The 19,249-nt window shown below is 41.0% G+C and overlaps 1 protein-coding gene across 4 annotated transcripts in view; it reads left to right on the top strand.

Annotated features, from left to right (window-relative positions):
- Positions 1-18,514, top strand: part of ADARB1 (adenosine deaminase RNA specific B1) — a 57,005-nt gene extending 38,491 nt beyond the window's left edge. For all 4 annotated transcript variants that reach the window (XM_058839531.1, XM_058839529.1, XM_058839533.1 and 1 more), the window contains 6 exons: positions 758-926; positions 1,435-1,583; positions 2,190-2,358; positions 11,315-11,496; positions 16,759-16,937; positions 17,672-18,514. In XM_058839531.1, coding sequence (XP_058695514.1) covers positions 758-926; positions 1,435-1,583; positions 2,190-2,358; positions 11,315-11,496; positions 16,759-16,937; positions 17,672-17,848 — 1,025 coding nt within the window. In that variant the 3' untranslated portion in view covers positions 17,849-18,514. The remainder of the gene's footprint in view (positions 1-757; positions 927-1,434; positions 1,584-2,189; positions 2,359-11,314; positions 11,497-16,758; positions 16,938-17,671) is intronic.
- The last annotated feature ends 735 nt before the right edge of the window (positions 18,515-19,249 follow it).

The raw sequence follows: 19,249 nt of genomic DNA, 5'->3' as shown, positions 1-19,249 counted from the left end.
CAGCTTGGTGCTTCTCCTCTAGCCCTGTGGGCAGGAGGGCAGAGCTGGGCTCAGGTTCATTTTAACTTGTTGCGCTCTTATTACCCCTGAGTGTTTTGCTAAGTGGCATTTTGACCTGTCTTTCTTAGTCCTTCAGCAAGGTGGATTTTTTGAGTGATAAAGGCAGTTTTCTATATAGAAAACACTCACCTAACATACTTTTTAATTTCTGTTGCATGGGATAGAAGAACTACATGTTATACTGGTAATCTTTCCAATGATTTAACATTTACATTTCTTTTTTTCCTAGTTTTCCCTTTCCTGTTGTTGGCTCAATACCCTTCCATAACATGTTGCTGCTTTAATAAACCAATGCCTTTCAGATTTCTAAAGTGAATATCTGCACAGGTGGCCAGAAGCTACAGCTGAAAGTTGCTGACTGCCTGAATCTCAGGGAAAAAAGCACTTTGGATCTTGGGCTTTAATAATTCCTTTTGAAGCAGCACTTTTTACCTGCAGGTTTCCAATTTTTAACTTGTCTGAACTCCAACATGAGAGTAGTTCTCATAAGAACCACTGACGGTGCTGGTGCAGGGAGGTATGGCTGAGTGAAGCTTTCGTTTTAAATAAATTATCAGAAGAAAAAGCATTTCTTCTTGCTTATTTTAGAAGCAAACAACCAAAAAAAAAAGAGTCTTGTTTCGGTTCTGCAAGAAGATCACTCAGTGCATTATTTGTGATGTTAATTGCATGTCCTTGCTGAAATTTTGTTTGGCAGGTACAGATGTGAAAGATGCCCTGGTAATAAGTGTTTCTACAGGAACAAAATGCATTAATGGTGAATACATGAGTGATCGTGGTCTTGCACTAAATGATTGCCACGCAGAAATTATAGCTCGACGGTGTCTGCTGAAATTTCTGTACACACAGCTTGAGCTTTACCTAAGGTAAGCTGGAGGGAAAAAGGTGATGGGCTGATCCTACAGAGCTGAAAAGGTGTCTGCAGAAAACATCTGTCTTCATTATTTCAGTGTAAAGCACTTGTCCTGTTGCATTAGGATGCTGAATTTAGAACTCGTGCCCTTTGCCTTCAAGTTTGAGTTGAACAAAACATTTATTCAGTGAGGTGTCAGTCATGAGAGGGGAGGATGGGGAAAGTAACTGGCAATAATTTTTTAAACTGTAAATGTATAAATGAAAATAATATGAAGTGGGGTAAAGATTGCTGATATTTTATTTAAGTTCTTGAAAGCTCTTGACACCTGGGATTGCCACAGCTCTTTGTTTCAATTTGTCTCAATGATCCTTTGATTTTGTTAATTGTCATAACTGTTAGATTTATATTATAGAATTTTCAGCCATCCTGTGTTTTTTAAATGCCTATTATGTCTGCCCAGCTTACACCTATTTCCATGTTAATGTCAGTTTTGACTCCAGCTTTCTTCTCTGTTTCAGCAATAAAGAAGATCAGCAAAAATCCATTTTCATCAGATCAGAGCAAGGCGGGTTTAAGCTGAAGGAGAATGTGCAGTTCCATCTCTATATCAGCACATCTCCTTGTGGTGATGCTCGGATTTTCTCACCCCATGAAGCAGCACAAGAGGGTATGACAGCAGTCCTCTACCACCCAAGGGAGCTTAAATTATTCTTGGGGCATGTACAAGTGGTATGGTTAAAATTTAGGTGTCTTCTTTCCTTTTAGCATAGAAGTGTGTTCTAAGTTCTCTTCCAAAAAAATCTGAGCTGTACTTCCTCTGTGGTAGAAGCTCAGTATAGAGTGATGAGCCCTGTGGTCTTGAAGAGGCTGATGCTAACTGAGATAAGCCAGTGAGTCAGCAAGTATTCCTACAGAACTAACCATCCCCTTTCCCTGTTTCCATCTTTTAACAGCAGCTCTCTATCTGCCCCTTCCACAGTCTGTCCATTAACTTCATTTTAACTCTGTAACACGCAGAGCTGAGCTCAAGAGTTGCCTGCTTCCTACTGCTCCTTAGGTGAAAGTTTGGTTTAACTGCCAGTGTGTTTTGGAAGGCAGTATTTGTGAGAGGTGTCTGATGCTATAGCTGAATCGCCAGGAGCAGTAGGAACTGTGATGCAAGCCAACAGTAACTACAGGCAAATACCTCAAACCAGTCTTTCATATTGTGATTCTAATGTAAAACCCTTTGAGAATGCTCCTCAGCTGATTCTCAGTGGTTTTTATCCTTCAGACCAAGGGGACAGACATCCCAACCGCAAAGCCAGAGGACAGCTACGGACAAAAATCGAGTCTGGGGAAGGGACCATCCCTGTGCGCTCCACTACCACCATCCAGACGTGGGATGGGGTATTGCAAGGAGAGAGGCTGCTGACCATGTCTTGCAGTGACAAGATAGCCAGGTGAGACACTGAGTGATTGGTTTTGTTGCTGTTGATGTTATTGCTGAAGGAAGGCATAGGATAAGGGGGAATGGCCTTAAGCTGAAGAAGAGCTGGGTTAGATGGGATGTTGGAAATAAATTCTTCCCTGTGAGGGTGCTGAGGCCCTGGCACAAGTTGCCCAGAGAAGCTGTGGCTGCCCCATCCCTGTAAGTGTTCAAGGCCAAGGCTGGATGAGGCTTGGAGCAACCTGGGATAGTGGAAGGTGTCCCTGCCCATGGCAGAGGGGTGGAATAAGATGATCTTTAGAGGTCTTTCAATCCAAAACCATCCTGTGATTCCTACAAGAGAGGAGGAGTGCATGGTACCTGCGATGAATGAGCAGGGAATTGATGGGCTTATCTCACTGCTTAGACATAGTGTGAGGGTGGCTGTCACCCCTGTGATAAAGCTCTGATTCTTCACCTGCAGTTGGTGTCAGACCTTTTGCTGGCTTCACAGTCAAGGTGTAGTCATTCTGTATCATTACAGCCACATCAAATCATGACAGCTTTGATTTGTATTTCTGTCTCTGGGGAATAGCAGAGGAATGTTTTAGATTTTTTTCCCCTAAAGTAGTGTAGTATTAGGAAAACAGTACAATAAATCTATTGCATTACTTATATTTGGATGTTTTCTTCTGATTTCCTGGCGATACATGTCCTTGCCCCATCTTTGGAAATGTTCAAAGTCAGGTTGGATGGGGCTTGGAGCAACCTGGCCTAGTTGCAAGTGTCCCTGCCCATGGCATGAGGTTGGAATCTACTCCAGCACAAATCATTCCATGATACTAAAGATGCCTTCATTTTCCATACATAGTTTAGATTTTTATTATTTTTTATGGTGAAAAGTGTGCCTGTTAAAAATTCCTAATTGATGGGCACTTCTAGTTTTACTCTAGAATTTTAATTATAGCTTTTAAATTTTTTGTTGAAATTAAATATTTTGTTTCCAGAACAATATTTTAATTTGTATTTCATCAAATTTCTTTTTTGTTGTTCTTTTTGACAAAGATCAAAATATTTTTCTTGTTTGTTTTCAAAATCATAAATGGACAGAAAAAATTCATCAGTAGTATTCTTTAACAAGCATTGGAAGTATGGGAGAGTTGCAACTTCATAATTTTTTTTAATGAGTCTTTGTGTTTGAAGCCTTTGTGGACTTGCAAAGTAGATGAGAAATGCCAAGTTTTTCAGCTAATGATACTTCAGTTATTTTTAATTATATGTATGTTATATATGTTTTCATTAATAGAGCTCTGCTGTTTTCTCAAGTCACTGTTAGCCTGATTCAAAGTTTATTAAAGATATTAAGTTGGAACTATTCTTGTGAACTGCATATGCCAAATGAAAAATAGAGGAGGAAGGTTATATAATGGTTTTGTTCCTTTAGTCTTGTCTCAAGTAGTCAGCATGTCTGCTGAAGGAAAACATTTTATTTTAGGTTAAATACCCCTAACATAAATGCATTGGGCCTTTCAGAAGCTAGGACAGGCAGCTGGGGAAAGGTAATTCTACAGAAATGACATTTCAGCTTCTTTTTTAATATTTTCAGTAAAATTCACCAAATAAATTCCCCAGTTTCACGCCAGGGGCTTCTCCCAACCACCTGACTTAGGATTCATGCCACATTCTTTTATCACATTGTCATTGCAAATATATATAAAAAAAGCCAGTTGTTGAGCTAGAACACATTTGACTCTTTTGTTGATTTTGTGTGATGCAGAACAGAATCCATCTCTCGCTTCCATAGCTAGCTGTCACCTCTCCTTGGGGCTAATGGGAATAATTTTGTTTGTGCCAGTGAAGGAGGCAAATAGAACCCCTTGACACAGAACAAAGACTGTATGACGGGTAAGGAGGCCCAAATTTTCATCTTCCTATTATTATTTTATTTTATTTTATTTTTTTTACATTGCCCTGATGTATTTTGAACATTTACATTTAAAAGAGTGCCTTGCTCCAGAGTGTCCAGCAATCAGTCCTCCAGTATGCCTCAGTCCCAGGAATTTCCACTGAGCTTTCCCAAAGGTTCACAGTCACAGCCTGGGAAAGATGTGGATGAATTTGGGGTGTGGGGCTGTAGTTGTATCAAACTGCTTATATCTGAACTGCCTCATCTGTGTGGATTATCTATATAATCCAAGTTGCTGTTTCTAGCCTTTGAGTGCTTTGTTGTAGTGTGCTGCCCAGCACCCTCTTAGACCTGGTAGGAACATCCAAGAAAAGTTGTGAGAAACGTGGGAGGGCCACGAACGCAATCCCACTTGGACTGGAAGCATTAAAACAGGATTGTCCTGGTGTGTTAGAGCTTAGTGGCTCTGCAGTAAGGTGTTAGGGTGGTTTCTCAGCAGAGTTAACAATAATATACATGCCTTTGTTTTAAATGTATCCTGGCCTGGTGCCATGGTACTTCACAATGTTGATTTCTGTCATTTTTCTTTTGATGTGTTCTTCTGCCCATATTTTTTGTTTCAAATAATTACTTCTCATTAAACATTCTGGTTAATGGCAAATGTCCTGCTGAGAAGTGCAAAGTTCCTTTTCACATAGTTTCTTAGAAAAGCTCTAGGAACTGAGAAAAACTTTCTAGGTTGAGTTATTAAAAGGGAAGTCATTGGTGCTCTTCTACTTCAAAGAAGAGAAAATATTTTTCTGATAATCTCTTGTATGAAAGAACATCACATGCCCATCCACTGGCTTTGTTTCGTGCTCATTCAGAGTGGGAAATCCAAACAGACATTTGTAACTCGATCTTCCTCTTTTTGTCCCCAAAAGTGAGCATTTCTCCTTACCAGTTGTTAAGCCAGTGACAGTAGCTGATGTGAATGGCAGTGACCACTTGGATGAACAGTGGCTGTGTTGCACCCAGGGGAAATACCTGAGGGGAGGTGGTGAGAAATGACTACCCAAGGTGTACTATTATGGAACCTCTCCAACTAAGCTCATATATGTCACGATCTGGTTTAAACCCAGAAGAGCCAAGAAAGCTAAGTCTTTCTCTATAAAATGGACAGAACTTTGAATATTCAAAAAATATCCAGCAAACGTGATTAAAATCAAATGAGGTTAGATTTGGTGCCAAAAAATTGGTATCTTTTATTTAATAGTAAAAGAGGCAAAGAGAAAAAAAGAGGAAAAGAAAGAAATAGAAAACAAAGTGTGCATGGTGGGTAGGGAGACAGGGGGAGAGTGACAGGGGTTAGGTAGGATTGTATCACTCTTCCAAGGGTCCCAATGACATCTTGTTGCTCCCCTCCATCTGGTCCTGGTGGTGAGGGTCCCCTACCACGGCCACACCACCATGCCACACTGAAAAGTATAGAATCCAGTGGATTAATATAAATTTTGGGCAGGTGGGAATGCCCACGTGCCTCTGTTGTAGGGGGCAAGTTTGACACTGGATCTGCATCATCATCATCATCATCTGCAGTGTTCTGGTGCAGGGTCTGGGGACCTTTGATGGCCCATGACACCTCCTCTGCTGTCCTTCACGTGGATGCAGCTTCTCCCAGGGTGAAGGGGCCCCAGAGCTGAGCTGCCTGCACAGCGTGGGATGGGTGTTCACTGCCTCTGAGCAGAGCCTTTTCCACCACACACCCCAAGCCTCTCCCTCTGTTTTGGTGCGAGGGTCTGTGCGAGTCTGGCAGCTGATAGCCCCGGATCTGTGATCTCCACCCTGAAGGTGCTAAGCTTGATCCCTCTGGGAATGTATTCCTCTCCCCCATCCCTGAGTTGTTACTTTATCTTCATCAGCAAGCAGTGTAGTCAGGCCTACTCAGGGCATAGTGGTGTTCTCTGCAGCTTTTCTAATACAGTTTTGCTGGTTTTTTTTGTATAATAGGCAAAGGTCCTTCATGGAGATATTTAAGTCATAAACTATAACCTCTCTGTCTTCACCAACATACAGGCAGCAAATCCAGGGAATGCCAAAAAAGCTGGGACAAGTTAAAGCTGTGTGGTTGCCTGCCTCAGTGCAGCTACAAGGGGAAAACTTTTTCATGTCTGTAACTGCAAATTTAAAATGGTATTTTTGAGAAGAGCTACTGTTGAAGACCAGAGACTTCCTGCACTTAGGATTTCTAGTGTGGGATGCTGAGCCAGCCACTTGATTTAAAGGAAGCTCTCACTCCTTGTAAAGATATTGCTGCCTGTTTACAGCTATGGCTCTTAAAGAGGAGTGATCATAGAGAATTAATCGCTTCAGGAAACAGAGAAATCAGGTTTAAAGTTGTGCCTTCTGCATGCCAGAAGGAAAAGTGCTTTCTGGGATAGTCCTACATCTTCCATAGTGACACCTTCTCTTGCTTGCCATCAGTTGCAAGTAAAAACCTGTGATAAACAAAGTGCCAACTAAATAATTGTCATTTCTTCATAGTAATTGTTGTTTATAAACAATATTGATATGAGAAGCTCTCTGAACTGTAAACACTTGTCAGGTTTTGCCTTGTTTGAGTAGTTTCAGGAGACTCTTGTTTTCCTGAGATGAATTTTTACACAGTTCAATGTAGGCACCATTGTGGGTCACAAATAGTGACTCCCCTGTCCCATCCTGCTCTCTGTATAAAAATTAGAAACTAAGATGTTTGATATTAACATCAGGTTTATGACTTACTGCTGCTAGGACTCCTCCAATTCTGCTTTTTTTCTAAAATAATGTGAATAACAGAATTTCTGTACCTTTTGAGTTTGGAAAGTTCAGAGGAAAGTTTTTACCTGGTACGTGTATTTTTAACTGGTTTTATTTTTGGCAAGAGGTACTACCAGTACACTGTGAAAGTGTTGCTGAGAGTTAAATTTTGCTTACCTTCTCATGTGTCAAGAGCTGGGAAATCAGCTGCATTTCATGAAGAAATCCACAGACCTTTTAGGAACCCAAAATCCGCTGTAGATGCCCCTGAGCAGATGGTGGTCCAAAGCAGAAATGTGACAACACAGCAAGGAGGAGAGGACTCCTCTTGATTTGGTGCCAGTCTCTGGTTTCTCCACCCTCTTTTTTTAGTGCAGTGTGCTTGAGAACAGCAGAAAGGTTGAGGAAGTGTATCCATCCTCCAGACTGTTATGAACAAGGTTTACAGTAGTGCATATAGAATAAGAAAACCAGTGAGTATGATAAATGTATAAAATTCAGATTTCCCACTGAGGTGCTCATCTATAAGACATCAGGTGAGCACAGTACACAGAGAGTGTCATCTGTGTAAACTGACAGGAGTTGAACACAACTCATGTGCATCTGCAAAGGCCAAAATTGGGGTTGAGCCTGTAAAGGTGTTGGGATGTACTGGTTTGAAGGAGCATTTCCCAACACTGTCCTTCTGCTCCAACAGTGAAGGAATCAACGTTAGCTGTACCCCAGCTCAAATCACAGGGCACCTGTGCATTAGCAGTTTGAACATAAATCTTGTGGCTATTTATACCAATCTAAGAGCTTGCAATTTACATATCAGTTTTACTTTAAGGTTAAGTTTTTGAAGGTTGTCAGAAAAAATTCTTGCAGTAACTTAAAACCAGAACACTCAGAATATGTTAAATAGCATCATGAGACAATTTTTTTGCTTACCTTAGACAAGCATCTCAGGTGTTTCCAGTGAGAAGGTTTACACTGGAAGAGTTTTCCTGCCTGCTTCCCTGGGTATTCTTTTCCATCTGCAACTCTCTGCTTTACATGCCTTACTTTAGGCATTTCAGTATCTGTTGATGTGATGCAGCATTCCTGTGTTCTGCTCATGCTTGTTCTTTAGCACCCAGGTTTGGGTTTGTAAGCTACTTTTAAGTCATTTCACTTAACTCTTTTTTAATACTATTTTTAATGTGAAGAAAAAAAAAAAAATCCATTGTTAATTGGTCCACTGGAGAGACAACACTGACTTGAAGTTTTCTCTAGTGCATTTTGCTTTTTCTGCCCTGCACTGCAGTGAAATACAGCATTTGGCCCCTAAATTTCAAAAAGAAATACTGCTTTCAGAAAAGGTTAATGCTATATTGGCAGCAGTTGCTGGTGTGAGTTCTGACAATCTGTGTTTGTAAACTGGAGGACAAGGCAGTTTTGCCACTTCTGGAGGTGATGCCTGGTGGCCTTTTGTAAACTGATTTGTGGTGGTGGTTTCTTCTCAGTTTATATTCATAAAAGTTGTTTGAGCATACATACATACATACATACATACATACATACATACATGCTAATGGAAGTGAGATATTCCTGTTTGACAGAAGTACAGTATAAAAAATGAACAAGAAGCAAGTCTCTATGCAGTCCTTTCTTTCACTCTGCTATGATCTGCAGAACATGACCATGAATCTGATAGGGAGAGGCTGAGCAATCTGGGGGGGCTCAGCCTGAAGGAAAGGAGGCTCAGGAGTGACCTTCTTGCTCTCCACAACTCCCTGATGGGAGGGCAGAGTTAGCCAAGGGTTGGTCTCTTCTCCCAGCTGTCAAGGGACAGGACCAGAGGAAATGCTGTGCCAGGTGAGGTTCAGGTTGGATATTGGGGAAAAATTTGGCCCTGGAACAGGCACTGGAACAGGCTGCCCAGGGAAGTGGTGGAGTGTCCCTGGAAGTGTCCAAAAGGTGTGTGAATTGTGGCACCTGGGATCAGTGATGAGCAGGATGGTGCTGAACAAGGCTAGCGGTTGGACTTGATTTTAGAGGGCTCCTCCAGCCTTAGTGATGTGATTCTTTTGGGTTTCATGTTTATCTCTCTTCACTATAACCTTATATAAGCTTCTGATATAAGAATACATTTCTGTAGAGGAGTATATGTTCTTTTATTATGATGATGCAATTTAAAGCTAGTTTTTAAACCTAACCACTACCCAACCCTGGCTAATGAATATTAAGGGTTTTGGTTGTATGAGTGGTTTCTGTCCTTGCATAGGCCCATTGCTCTGAGCCCAGCATGAGCGTGTGCTGCAGTGGCAAAAGAGATTCAGCACAACCCAGCAAAACAAGGCCTGTGCCCAGTAATATCAGTTCATACAGTCCTCTTTTCAGAGGCTTGCTCAGCTGTCCTCGCTCCTCCTCCTCCTCTTCTAATCAGAAGTTCACAAGACAAATGCCAGCTTTCATTTTCTGTGCCAGAAAAGGTCACCGAGTGTGGGAGGAAGCAGCAAAACAATGAGCTCTGGAAATACTGAAGTCAGAAGTAAGGAAAAGGGTCTGGCAGAGGGTTTATTTAGGAAGTAAGGGCTTGCCAGAGGAGTGCTTTGGCCTATTTTAAAATGTCTATCATCACTTAAGCACTGATCATGTTATGTAAAATGTGATGTGCCTTGTCTGCAAACCCCAGTTTGCAATGCTCAGTCTTGAATTCTTTCCAGATGTTACTTCCATAGTATTACCTGTGTCTTTAGCAGTCAGAAAGGCATATTGGTCCTGGGAACCAACAATTTTCACTTGATATCTTTACTCTGACACTTGGTTGCTGATTGTGTTTTCAGTCTTATTAAAAATATGCCTTTATTCCATGTAAAATACACCTCATATATTAGCACAGTATTTTTACTCACTTATTAGGGCCAGCTTTTTTATGACAGGTGAGTAAATGAATGAATATTGCCTCCATTTTCATCATCAGTAAAGATATGTAAAGAAGTAGTTTCTTTGGATTATAATCTTTGTTTTAAAACAAAACATGTTGCAAGTCCTGAAGCCAGCCTGTGTAGTTCAGTTATTGCAGTAGTGAAACAGCTGTGGTGTGGAGTTTCTAGCCTGAAAGGATGCTGATGTGTAACCTGCCCAGCACAAGCTGCAAGAAACACTGTTAACAGCATCTGAATTCCCTGTTTTCCTAGAAGAACCGTGAAACCTGGTATAGCATGAGCTTTTTATTAAGGACAACCATTCTATGGGAGCATGAGAGCTTCTGGTGTGCTCCTCTGTTTTATCCAAGCACCAAAGGAAACTTCCTGCTGCTTCTGTCCAGCTGTTGCAGTTGGGCTCCAACACCAGGTTGAACAGGGATTGGAGCAACCTGGGATAGTGGAAGTTTGGCAGAATTTGAAACTAGATAATGTTTAAGGTTCCTTCCAAGCCAAACCATTCTGGGATTCCAAGACTGAAATACGCTGTTTTCATGGTGCCTCAGTATTCCTCAGACCAAGGTAGTGAAAATACTCTGCAAGAGACACTGAGGTTTTCAAAAGTATTTTGTGTGACAGTTACAGAGACATTGAGAGCCAAACTTTATCAAATGAACACAATTTAAAAAGAAAGAATCAAAATGAGGATTTTGCTCCTAGGCATTCTACACCCCTGCCACCACACCTGATCCAGTGTAAATCACAGTGCTCAGACAGGGTGTTTATGTTTGGAATCTGTGAAGCAGATAAAGGGAGCAAAGACTGTATGCATTCTTTGCATGTTTTCAGTTTTCATATTCAGTTTTGTCCCTGCCCATGGACATGGCAAGCCAGTGCACGTGCCCTTTCTGTCAGCAGGATGTGGGCAGTTGGGCTGGGGTTTGAAGGACAGGCCTTTCCTTGTGCTAGTGAGGTATGGAGGTCTTGCAGACAATCCTTCTTGTGCTCTAAGAAGGATGCTCTTCTCTCTGCCAGGTGTCTTCTGCAGGCATCAGCTGCTGTTTCTGGTGGAGAATCTCACAGTTTGGCTTTCTCCCATTGAATGATTCTGTCCATCTCTGGCATTATGAGTGCTGGAAAGTGCATCACCAGGCATGTTAGCAGGGGTACAAGTTACAGAGTCTGCTCCTCTTTTAGGTCATTTTACTCAGGATTACACTGAGTATCCCCTAAGCTGATGTCTGAAATTCTGGCAGGTGTCACAGCTTATGCTACCATGATCATGTGCTGGTCAGGAGAAGGTTTGAAAGTCTGGTCCATTGTGATTAACTGCTGTTATGTCTGGCAGATGTTACTTGTTCCATTAAAAAGAAAGTGTTTTTTTTGTTTTTTGTTTTGTTTTGTTTTTCCCTCCCTCTTAGGTGGAACGTATTGGGTATTCAAGGAGCCTTACTTAGCCTCTTTGTGGAGCCAATTTACTTCTCTAGCATCATCTTGGGGAGTTTATATCATGGGGATCATCTATCCAGAGCCGTATACCAGAGGATAGCAGAGATAGAAGATCTACCACCTCTTTATACACTCAACAGACCTTTACTTAGTGGCAAGTATCTAATGGAGAAGGCCGTGCCGGTAACTAAGTCTGTCGCAGTAGCATTGTGATTTTGTAGTTCTCAAAACCTTGCAAACTGTGTGCTGTGAGTAAACTGCTTGCTGCTTACAATAGAGAAGTTGTGGTCAAAACATAATACAGATACTCAGTCAGAAATACCACAGCAAGGACCTTTAAAAGTTGGAAAGATCTGGGGGATAAAACTTTGGATGAGTTTTCACGCCATTCCTGTCTGGAGCATGCCCTAGGAAGATGTGAAGTGTTGAAGGGTTAGGGAAACCTCCTCCTACCTGTGGAATTCTATGTTGGCACTCACTGTCACTTCTCTTGCATTTCAGATTTTTGTTGAGTGTTCCTTTCATCTATCAGTATGCCAAGATAGAGACACTTGGTTCACAATTTCTAGGTCAATAATCAACTCAAAATAGACAGAGGTAACACCTCACCTGTCTTAAATTCTAAAATGGCTTGTTGCAGTAATGCTCTCAAGGCTTTAAAAAAGAAATCTCATCCTCCCTCTCACTGTGTGTATTGCTTTGTTCTGTAGAGGTTAGCTTTTGGCATGTTTATTTTCCAGGGGGGAAAAAAGGAGCTCATCATTTTAAAGCATGTTTAAAGTTTGGCATGAATTTTTAAAAAAAGATTTAGGGAGCTAGTGGGGAAAAAAGCATTGTGAGCAATAAGTATATCTTTAGGTAAGAAAGGTAATAAGGATTCCCTGAACTTGGATGTATAAAGATATTAAATAACATATTTGTCCTTATATTAGCAAGTAAGTAACAGTTTAAGCACTCTGGAACAAATATCTAATAGTTTTAGGAGCATAGTAGCTGATGTATGGACTGTTTCTGCCTGATTTTGGGGAATTTTTATCAGTCCTTCAAGACAGCAGGTTTGAGGTAGGGTGAGAAGCGTTTTCGTTATCCTTTCCACAGCACATAACAGTACCTTGTCTTCTTGAAAAATCATCTTTCTGCAATCGTGCTATTATCTATTCCCCATGAAATAGAGCCATCTGTTTAAACAGTTGAGCCAGGACTTGCTGTGCAGCAGAGAGAGTTTGGAAATGTTCTCAGCTGTTGAGTTTACACAAAAATACACATCTCAAAAATGTACAGGAAGGTTCTTTAGGAGGTTGGGCAGAGAACTGTGTTGATGTGTTTTCTTTCACTGGTTCATTCTGAAAGCTGATTTTCTGACCTCTGATTCAGCTGGGACATTTGTGTAGCTGCCCATGTGCTCTTGGATTCTCATATTTTTCAGTGTATTTTTACCTAGAACAAACATGGCAGAAATACCTGTCTCTGTGTTCTTTCTTGTACCACACACACTTCTCTGTGATTTATTTCCACCAGGGGGATGAACTAGAACAGAAATAGCTGTCTTGCCCCACTCTTCTGCCCGTTTAGCTGAGAAAGTACTGTAAAAATAGGTTTTCTTCCTCTAACAAAGCAAATTTTATGTCTGCTGGGGCACCTGCATTGTCAAAATTATTTTGAGATGTTGCTTGTACTGCTAAAAATTGTCTTTTCATCATCTTTCTTTCTTTATAAGACAGTTTTTACTTACACCTTTTGCCAGCAGATTGAATCATAGAATCATTAAGGTTGTAAAAGACCCCCAGGATCAACGAATTGAACCATTAGCCCAGCACTGCCCTGTCCACCACTAACATGTCCCCATATATTCAGTTCCAGTGGGGGACACACATACCAGAGGCAGGTGTTTTTCAGCTGAGGGATGCAGGAAATCTGTCCATTCATAGAAAACTCCCTCCGGTGCTGACTCTTGGAAGCTGTGGTTGCAGGATCCAGCCTTTCAGGGTGCCTTTGAGCTCTCCCTGAGAGGTGGCCACCCCACTTGAAGAGAAGACAGGTTCAAATCTTGTAAATTTCTAGAATAATCTGAAAAAAACCTGGATTTCTCAATCAGAGTGAGGGTGGTTGGATAAATCAGCCAATATCAAGTTGCCCATCTGCAGAGTGACCTCCACAGACTCTTTTTGAGGGGGGGCTGCTGTGGGAGGTGGGCATGCAGGAGTTCACCTGAGCTGAAGCCTGAGTCAGATATTGAGATCTTTGTGTTTAGAAATCCTTAACACATCTTTTATTTGTTCATTCGTGGTTCCATTTTTTTTAAATGCTTTCAACTTTTTGCCATCCACAGCCTCCTTGATTAAGGAGGACTGTGGATTGTGCAAAAGTTTGTGCAAAGGAGCTTCCTTTCTGCTAATTAACTCAATTAGATGTTCCTCAGTGCTCTGTGGGATCCAGGCCATAAGCAGTGGCCATGACACTCAGTTTTCTATACCTCCAAGATACTCCTTCCTACATAAGTCCTATTTTTTGCAAGCTGAAGTGTCTTAGTCTACTTTGCTGTTCCTTGTACAGAGACCCTTTCATGTAAGGATCATTTTGCAGACCCAATTTTGTGCTAGTGAGACCAGGGCAGTACCTGATATTCAGGATAAAGCAGCAGTACTAGTCCATGTAGTGGCATATATTCTGTTCACTTCCTTGATCCTTCACTAATAATTCCTGACACTCACTTTAATTACTGTTGGTGATTGACCTGACCTTTTGGTAGAACTGAGTATTAGAAACTAAAATCTCATTCCTGAATGCTAATATCAAGCTTCAAGTCCAGCACTCCTTGTGCAAAATTGCTTTGGGTTTTTTCCTAATATGTGTTGCTTTATATTAATATGTGAGGAATTTTATCTGCCTTTTTATTGCTTAGACACACCCAGTATGTGAGGTTTTTCTGCTACTTTTTTCTCCTTTTATTGATATTTAAAAATAATTCAGTATCGTCAACGATTCTACCTCAGTGTTTCCCCCCACCACACATCCCAGGTCTGCCCTGAGCTGGAGGGTCTCCAGCTGTGCTCACTCTTCCCAGAGATACCATCTTTATCCAAGTGTTAATGAATTTGTTTTTAAGGTAGACAAAAATAAAACCTTCAGCAGAATTTCTGGTGATTTTTTTATTTGGCTGTTCCCTTGGTACCTTATCCTCCTGTTCACATTGGTGTTTTTTTCTAACTTTCTATGTCCTTTTTAATGAAGGTTGTATTTGCTCTCTCCTCAAAGAACTGTCAAAGTTTATTATTTATATAAGCACTGGCACAAAAAGCTGTGACATTTGCTTTTGTTTATTATATCCCTTTGTAATAATATTCAACAATAAGTTCTGAGCAATGTTCTCTAAATAGCTCTAGTTCTATTAGTTTTCAAAGAAGAGGAAAATATTTGATTTTCTATTGTAAATTTCTTTTCTGTTTCCAATCTCAGCATACTGTGCTATATTCATGTCTAGATTTTGAGGGGGAAGATATCACCCACCTAAAGTTTTATCAAATGCTTTGATTTTGAGATGACTTTTGTTCCCTGTCTATGCTACTTGTGATCCACCATCAGGGACTCCTTTGACATCACTCCAGGGTTCTTGCCTACAAATAAGCAGCTGAATGGGTTGTTATTAATTAAATCTATTTGAAAATCCAAATATGGGTTGGTTTTGGTTATTTATTTTTTTTTAATTTAATTAGTTCATCAAAAACCAAGGAATGGAATCATATTGCAATGGAAATGTAGTACATACTGGATGTTCAACTTTCTCTTCTTTATTTCATGTGCTTGTGGGTCTAGTTGTGATATCACAAGTGTTTTGGAATACTTGATGACCTCTGATCCCTGTACTTGTTTAATAGTGTATGAAATGAAAGAAAAGGTAATAGTATACATGTCATTAAATTAAAGAGGAAAAAAAAAGACAAAAATTGATACGTGGCATCAATTTTTTAGCACTTTTGCCTCAGTACTTTTGGTAAAACCAACTTTTGTCCCAATTCTCAGTTTTTTCAGCTTATATTTTAAGAAAATGGGGAATAGTAGGTTATTTTCTGTTATTATTCAGTTAATTATTTCTTACAGTGACAAGACTGATCCAAACCAAGGGTAAAAATACAACAGCTTCAATGGTTTATATTTCAAAGGGCTTGTTCATTAAATGAGGAATTGATGATAGGAAGCAAATTGAATTTTGCTGTGTCATTCTGACCTTGTAGGTCTTGCTTACTCTCTGCTGGGCCCAGAGGTGCCAGGAGACTGAGCCACGTGAATCAGTCCTGCTCCCAGGTGCCCAGCTGTATCAGGTTGTGTTCCAGATATCAGCCAGAAATGCATCCTGCTGTGTTGCTTATGTTCAATTTCCACAAATTCTTTAGATTTTATTAAGTATAGGGCCCGGCCTAAGAGTGGAGCAGACTTGAAATAGGTTCTTGGCGAGAGCTGCCTTGAAGTAGAAGTGGGATTTTTATTTACTAGAAAGAACAAATTGCCCTGGTGCTTTGTTCTTTCCTGGTGAGGTGACAGACATCTTAAATAGAGTTTTGGCACCCCTGAAATGTCTGAGTTGTCACACGTGCATGGCAGCAGCTGCTGTGACCTTCATTATGTATAGCCCATCTTTGAGCACTGTGGTGTTGTGGGGAATAAATCCTGCCCTGGGCAGAATCGATTTGCACTTGGGTTGGATTGTGGTGGCTTTGCTTCCCCACCCCTGCAGATAGAGCCATAGCTGGAAGGTGTCACATAATTTAACAGCTGGGCAAAGTGATTTGAGTCCTGTTTGGAGTCCTGTGGTTCCCCATCTCTAGGCTCAATGTGCAACACTGGACATGTAAAGTGGGGAGTCAGCTAGAACACAGTGGATTTATGCTGCAAGACCCAAATGCCTGCCAGTTCTGGCTTTGTGGAACGTGCTGAGGATGGGGCTCACTTTCAGTAGAATCACAGGATGGTTTGTGTTGGGACTGTAAATCCCATCTCATTCCACCCCCTGCTATGGGCAGGGACACCTCCCACTACCTCAGGTTGCTCCAAGCCCCATCCAGCCTGGCCATGAACACTTCCAGGGTTCATAGTTTCACATGCATTTGGAAGTGAGATGAACCCCATGAACTCCTGCCACAGAGCTCTCCATGATCCTCTCTGCTGAGGAGGCTGCTTTCTCCAGCGGTGCACACTTGGCCTGCTGGGAAGGGCAGAACTAGAGAACACTTTAGCCAGAACGAGGGTGTTACCTCATTGTTGTTACCTCATGGTGTTACCTCTATGAGTCAGTGAGAAATCTGCAGGAGAATGCCCTCAAAATAAAAGATCTGCTTCTAAGACTGTTTACTTCCCAATAAAAAACCAAAAGTCAAGCATTTGTGTTTATTATCATCATTAAACATCACTTTTCTTTCAGGTATCAGCAATGCAGAAGCCCGTCAGCCAGGGAAAGCCCCGAACTTCAGTGTGAACTGGACAGTAGGAGACTCTGGTCTGGAAGTCATTAATGCTACAACTGGCAAGGATGAGATGGGCCGTGCGTCGCGCCTCTGCAAGCATGCGTTCTACAGCCGCTGGATGCGCATCCATGCTAAGGTACAGCTTCCAGAGGGCAAAGATTGCCTCTTCTTAAGGCTTAGGGAAATACCTGCATGTGCTTGCTCTACTCAGCAGGCACTTTCTCAACCTTTCTTAAGCTGAGCCCCATGTTAGAACCATTAAGGCTGGAAAGACCCTTAAGACTGTCAAGTCCAACCACTGATGCATCACCACCACCATGTTCACATTAAACCATGTCCTCTAGCACCACATCTGCACGTTTTTTGAAGATTTCCAGGGATGGTGGCCCTGCTACTTCCCTGGGCAGCCTGTTCTAATGTTTTACAACCCTTTCAGTGAATTTTTTTCCGTAATATCTAATCTAAACCTCCTCCGGTGCAACTTGAGGCATGAGCAACTGCTGCTCCATGCAGTAATGGAGAAGAACAATGTGTTTTGCTAACTGACTTTTTAATATGATGATGTGTGGTCCAAAATGCATATTCCTTGGTTTATAGCTGAGTAAGCAAAGGATGCTGTCCCCTTTGAGCTTGCCTTTGCATTTCAATTTATTTGGAAGAATAATCCCATTTTCTCTGCTGAGGTTTCACTCTTTACTTTCAGAAAGAAAGCTTCCAGGAAGTATGTCTGTGCCTTTTTGGCCTCAGCATTTAGTTTGATAGATCCTTACCTTGTTTGAATATCAGCTGTTTAAATAACTCAGTCACTCTGGTGCTGTTTGGCTTAATAAGGTCTTGTCTCTCTCCTTCTCTTGTCTCTGAACCCCACAGCTTTCCTCCAGCTTGCGCTCAAAGATCCTCAAGCCCAACCTGTACCACGACACCAAGCAAGGAGCCACTGAGTATCAAACTGCTAAAGAGTGTTTGTTTAAAGCATTCCTGAAGGCAGGACTTGGAGCCTGGGTGGAGAAGCCCATAGAACAGGATCAGTTTTCTCTCACAATCTAATTCACAAACTGCACATCACTTTGGAAAGGAAGTTGTTCTGGAGATTCCTGGTGTCCAGCATTGCTTTCTGGCATCTCCACAGCCGTCAAAACATCTTTCTGCTCTTCGGAGTTGAGTTTCTTTGGGTTTTTTTTGAAACTTCACAGTAGCTGTTTCTGTTTTGCCTAAGTATTGAAACTCAATGATGATCCAACACATAATTGTATATTTTGTTATAAGAAAGTAATTTCTGGTGTATTTCTAGAAATACTTCTACTGTAGAAAACTTGCAGTAAGGCTGTCCTTACTGTATGCAATGACTCATTTTTTCTGGGTTAAAATAATTTCTTTTTTAATTCAATGTCATCAAGTGCATGAAGAAATTAATAGTTTCTCTAGGTTTTACACCACACTTTTAGGAAGTAGCTTAATTTTTAAAAAAGAAAATAGGCAACAAAGCTGATTCTACTCCTCTGTTAACTTGTTTTTCAACTGCAGATATTTTTAGTACATAGACCACAGAGCCAGAATGGAGTCTGGACAGCTAGTTTTTTCCCAATTCCTTTCTCTTTAAAACCAGCTGCTGAAAATTTCATGTCTTTGATGTATGTATTTATTAGTCTGTGAGCCAGTTTTTAACATGCAGCTTTTTATTCTGTTTTTAAAAATACATTTACCTCCCATTTATACCCATTGTGAAGTCTTCATTTTTTTACCATTGTAAACTGGAAACAGCAAAATAAATATTTGTAAGTTAAGAAGTTTAGTCTATAACATGCATAAGCCTGTTTAGAAGTAGGTGATTTGTGTACCCCAGGAGCTCATCCAAATACAATCTTAACTGTAACAGCAATGTAACAGCTTTAAAAAAATCTGCTTATTTTAAGGGCACCAAGCCTGAGTTGCCAAAAACCAGTCACTTGTTGGGTATTAATTGCTCTCCTCTAGAATCTCTTGTAACAGAGAAACCAGTTCTTAAAACTTATTTCCTGTGAGTTATATCTGCTTTCAGCCAAATTGTTGTATCTGAGATTCCCTTGCCTTTGGGCTTTACATGTGTGATGGGCATCATGAAGCTAATTAGGTAAGTTGCTCTCAAATGTGTGTCCATCTCTTTTGACTATTCCTTTAAAAAGTGCTTTTCCTGAAGGTTTGGACACTTCTGCTTTATGTAAAAATGTGAGGTGCAAGTGAGATACTGAGGGTTGATTAACTGCTGTGTAGAAGGAGCACCTCAGCCCCAGCACCTCTGGGGTCAGCAAGTCCTTGGGGTGTTGAAGACTTTGGTGTAAACCCACTTCTGGCCAGTCGTGAAGGGTAAGGCATTTCTGCTCGAGTAGGAACCTGTCCTCAGCTTCAGAAACTGATCAGACCTCAAAATCACTTGTGCATTAGTTGAAGTCTCTGGGTTCATGTCTTGGG

Source organism: Poecile atricapillus, chromosome 5 (assembly GCF_030490865.1).
Source record: "Poecile atricapillus isolate bPoeAtr1 chromosome 5, bPoeAtr1.hap1, whole genome shotgun sequence".
In the NCBI taxonomy this organism is placed as follows: domain Eukaryota; kingdom Metazoa; phylum Chordata; class Aves; order Passeriformes; family Paridae; genus Poecile; species Poecile atricapillus.
Note: the sequence above shows the minus strand (reverse complement) of the source record. Positions and strands in the feature narration are given on the sequence as shown.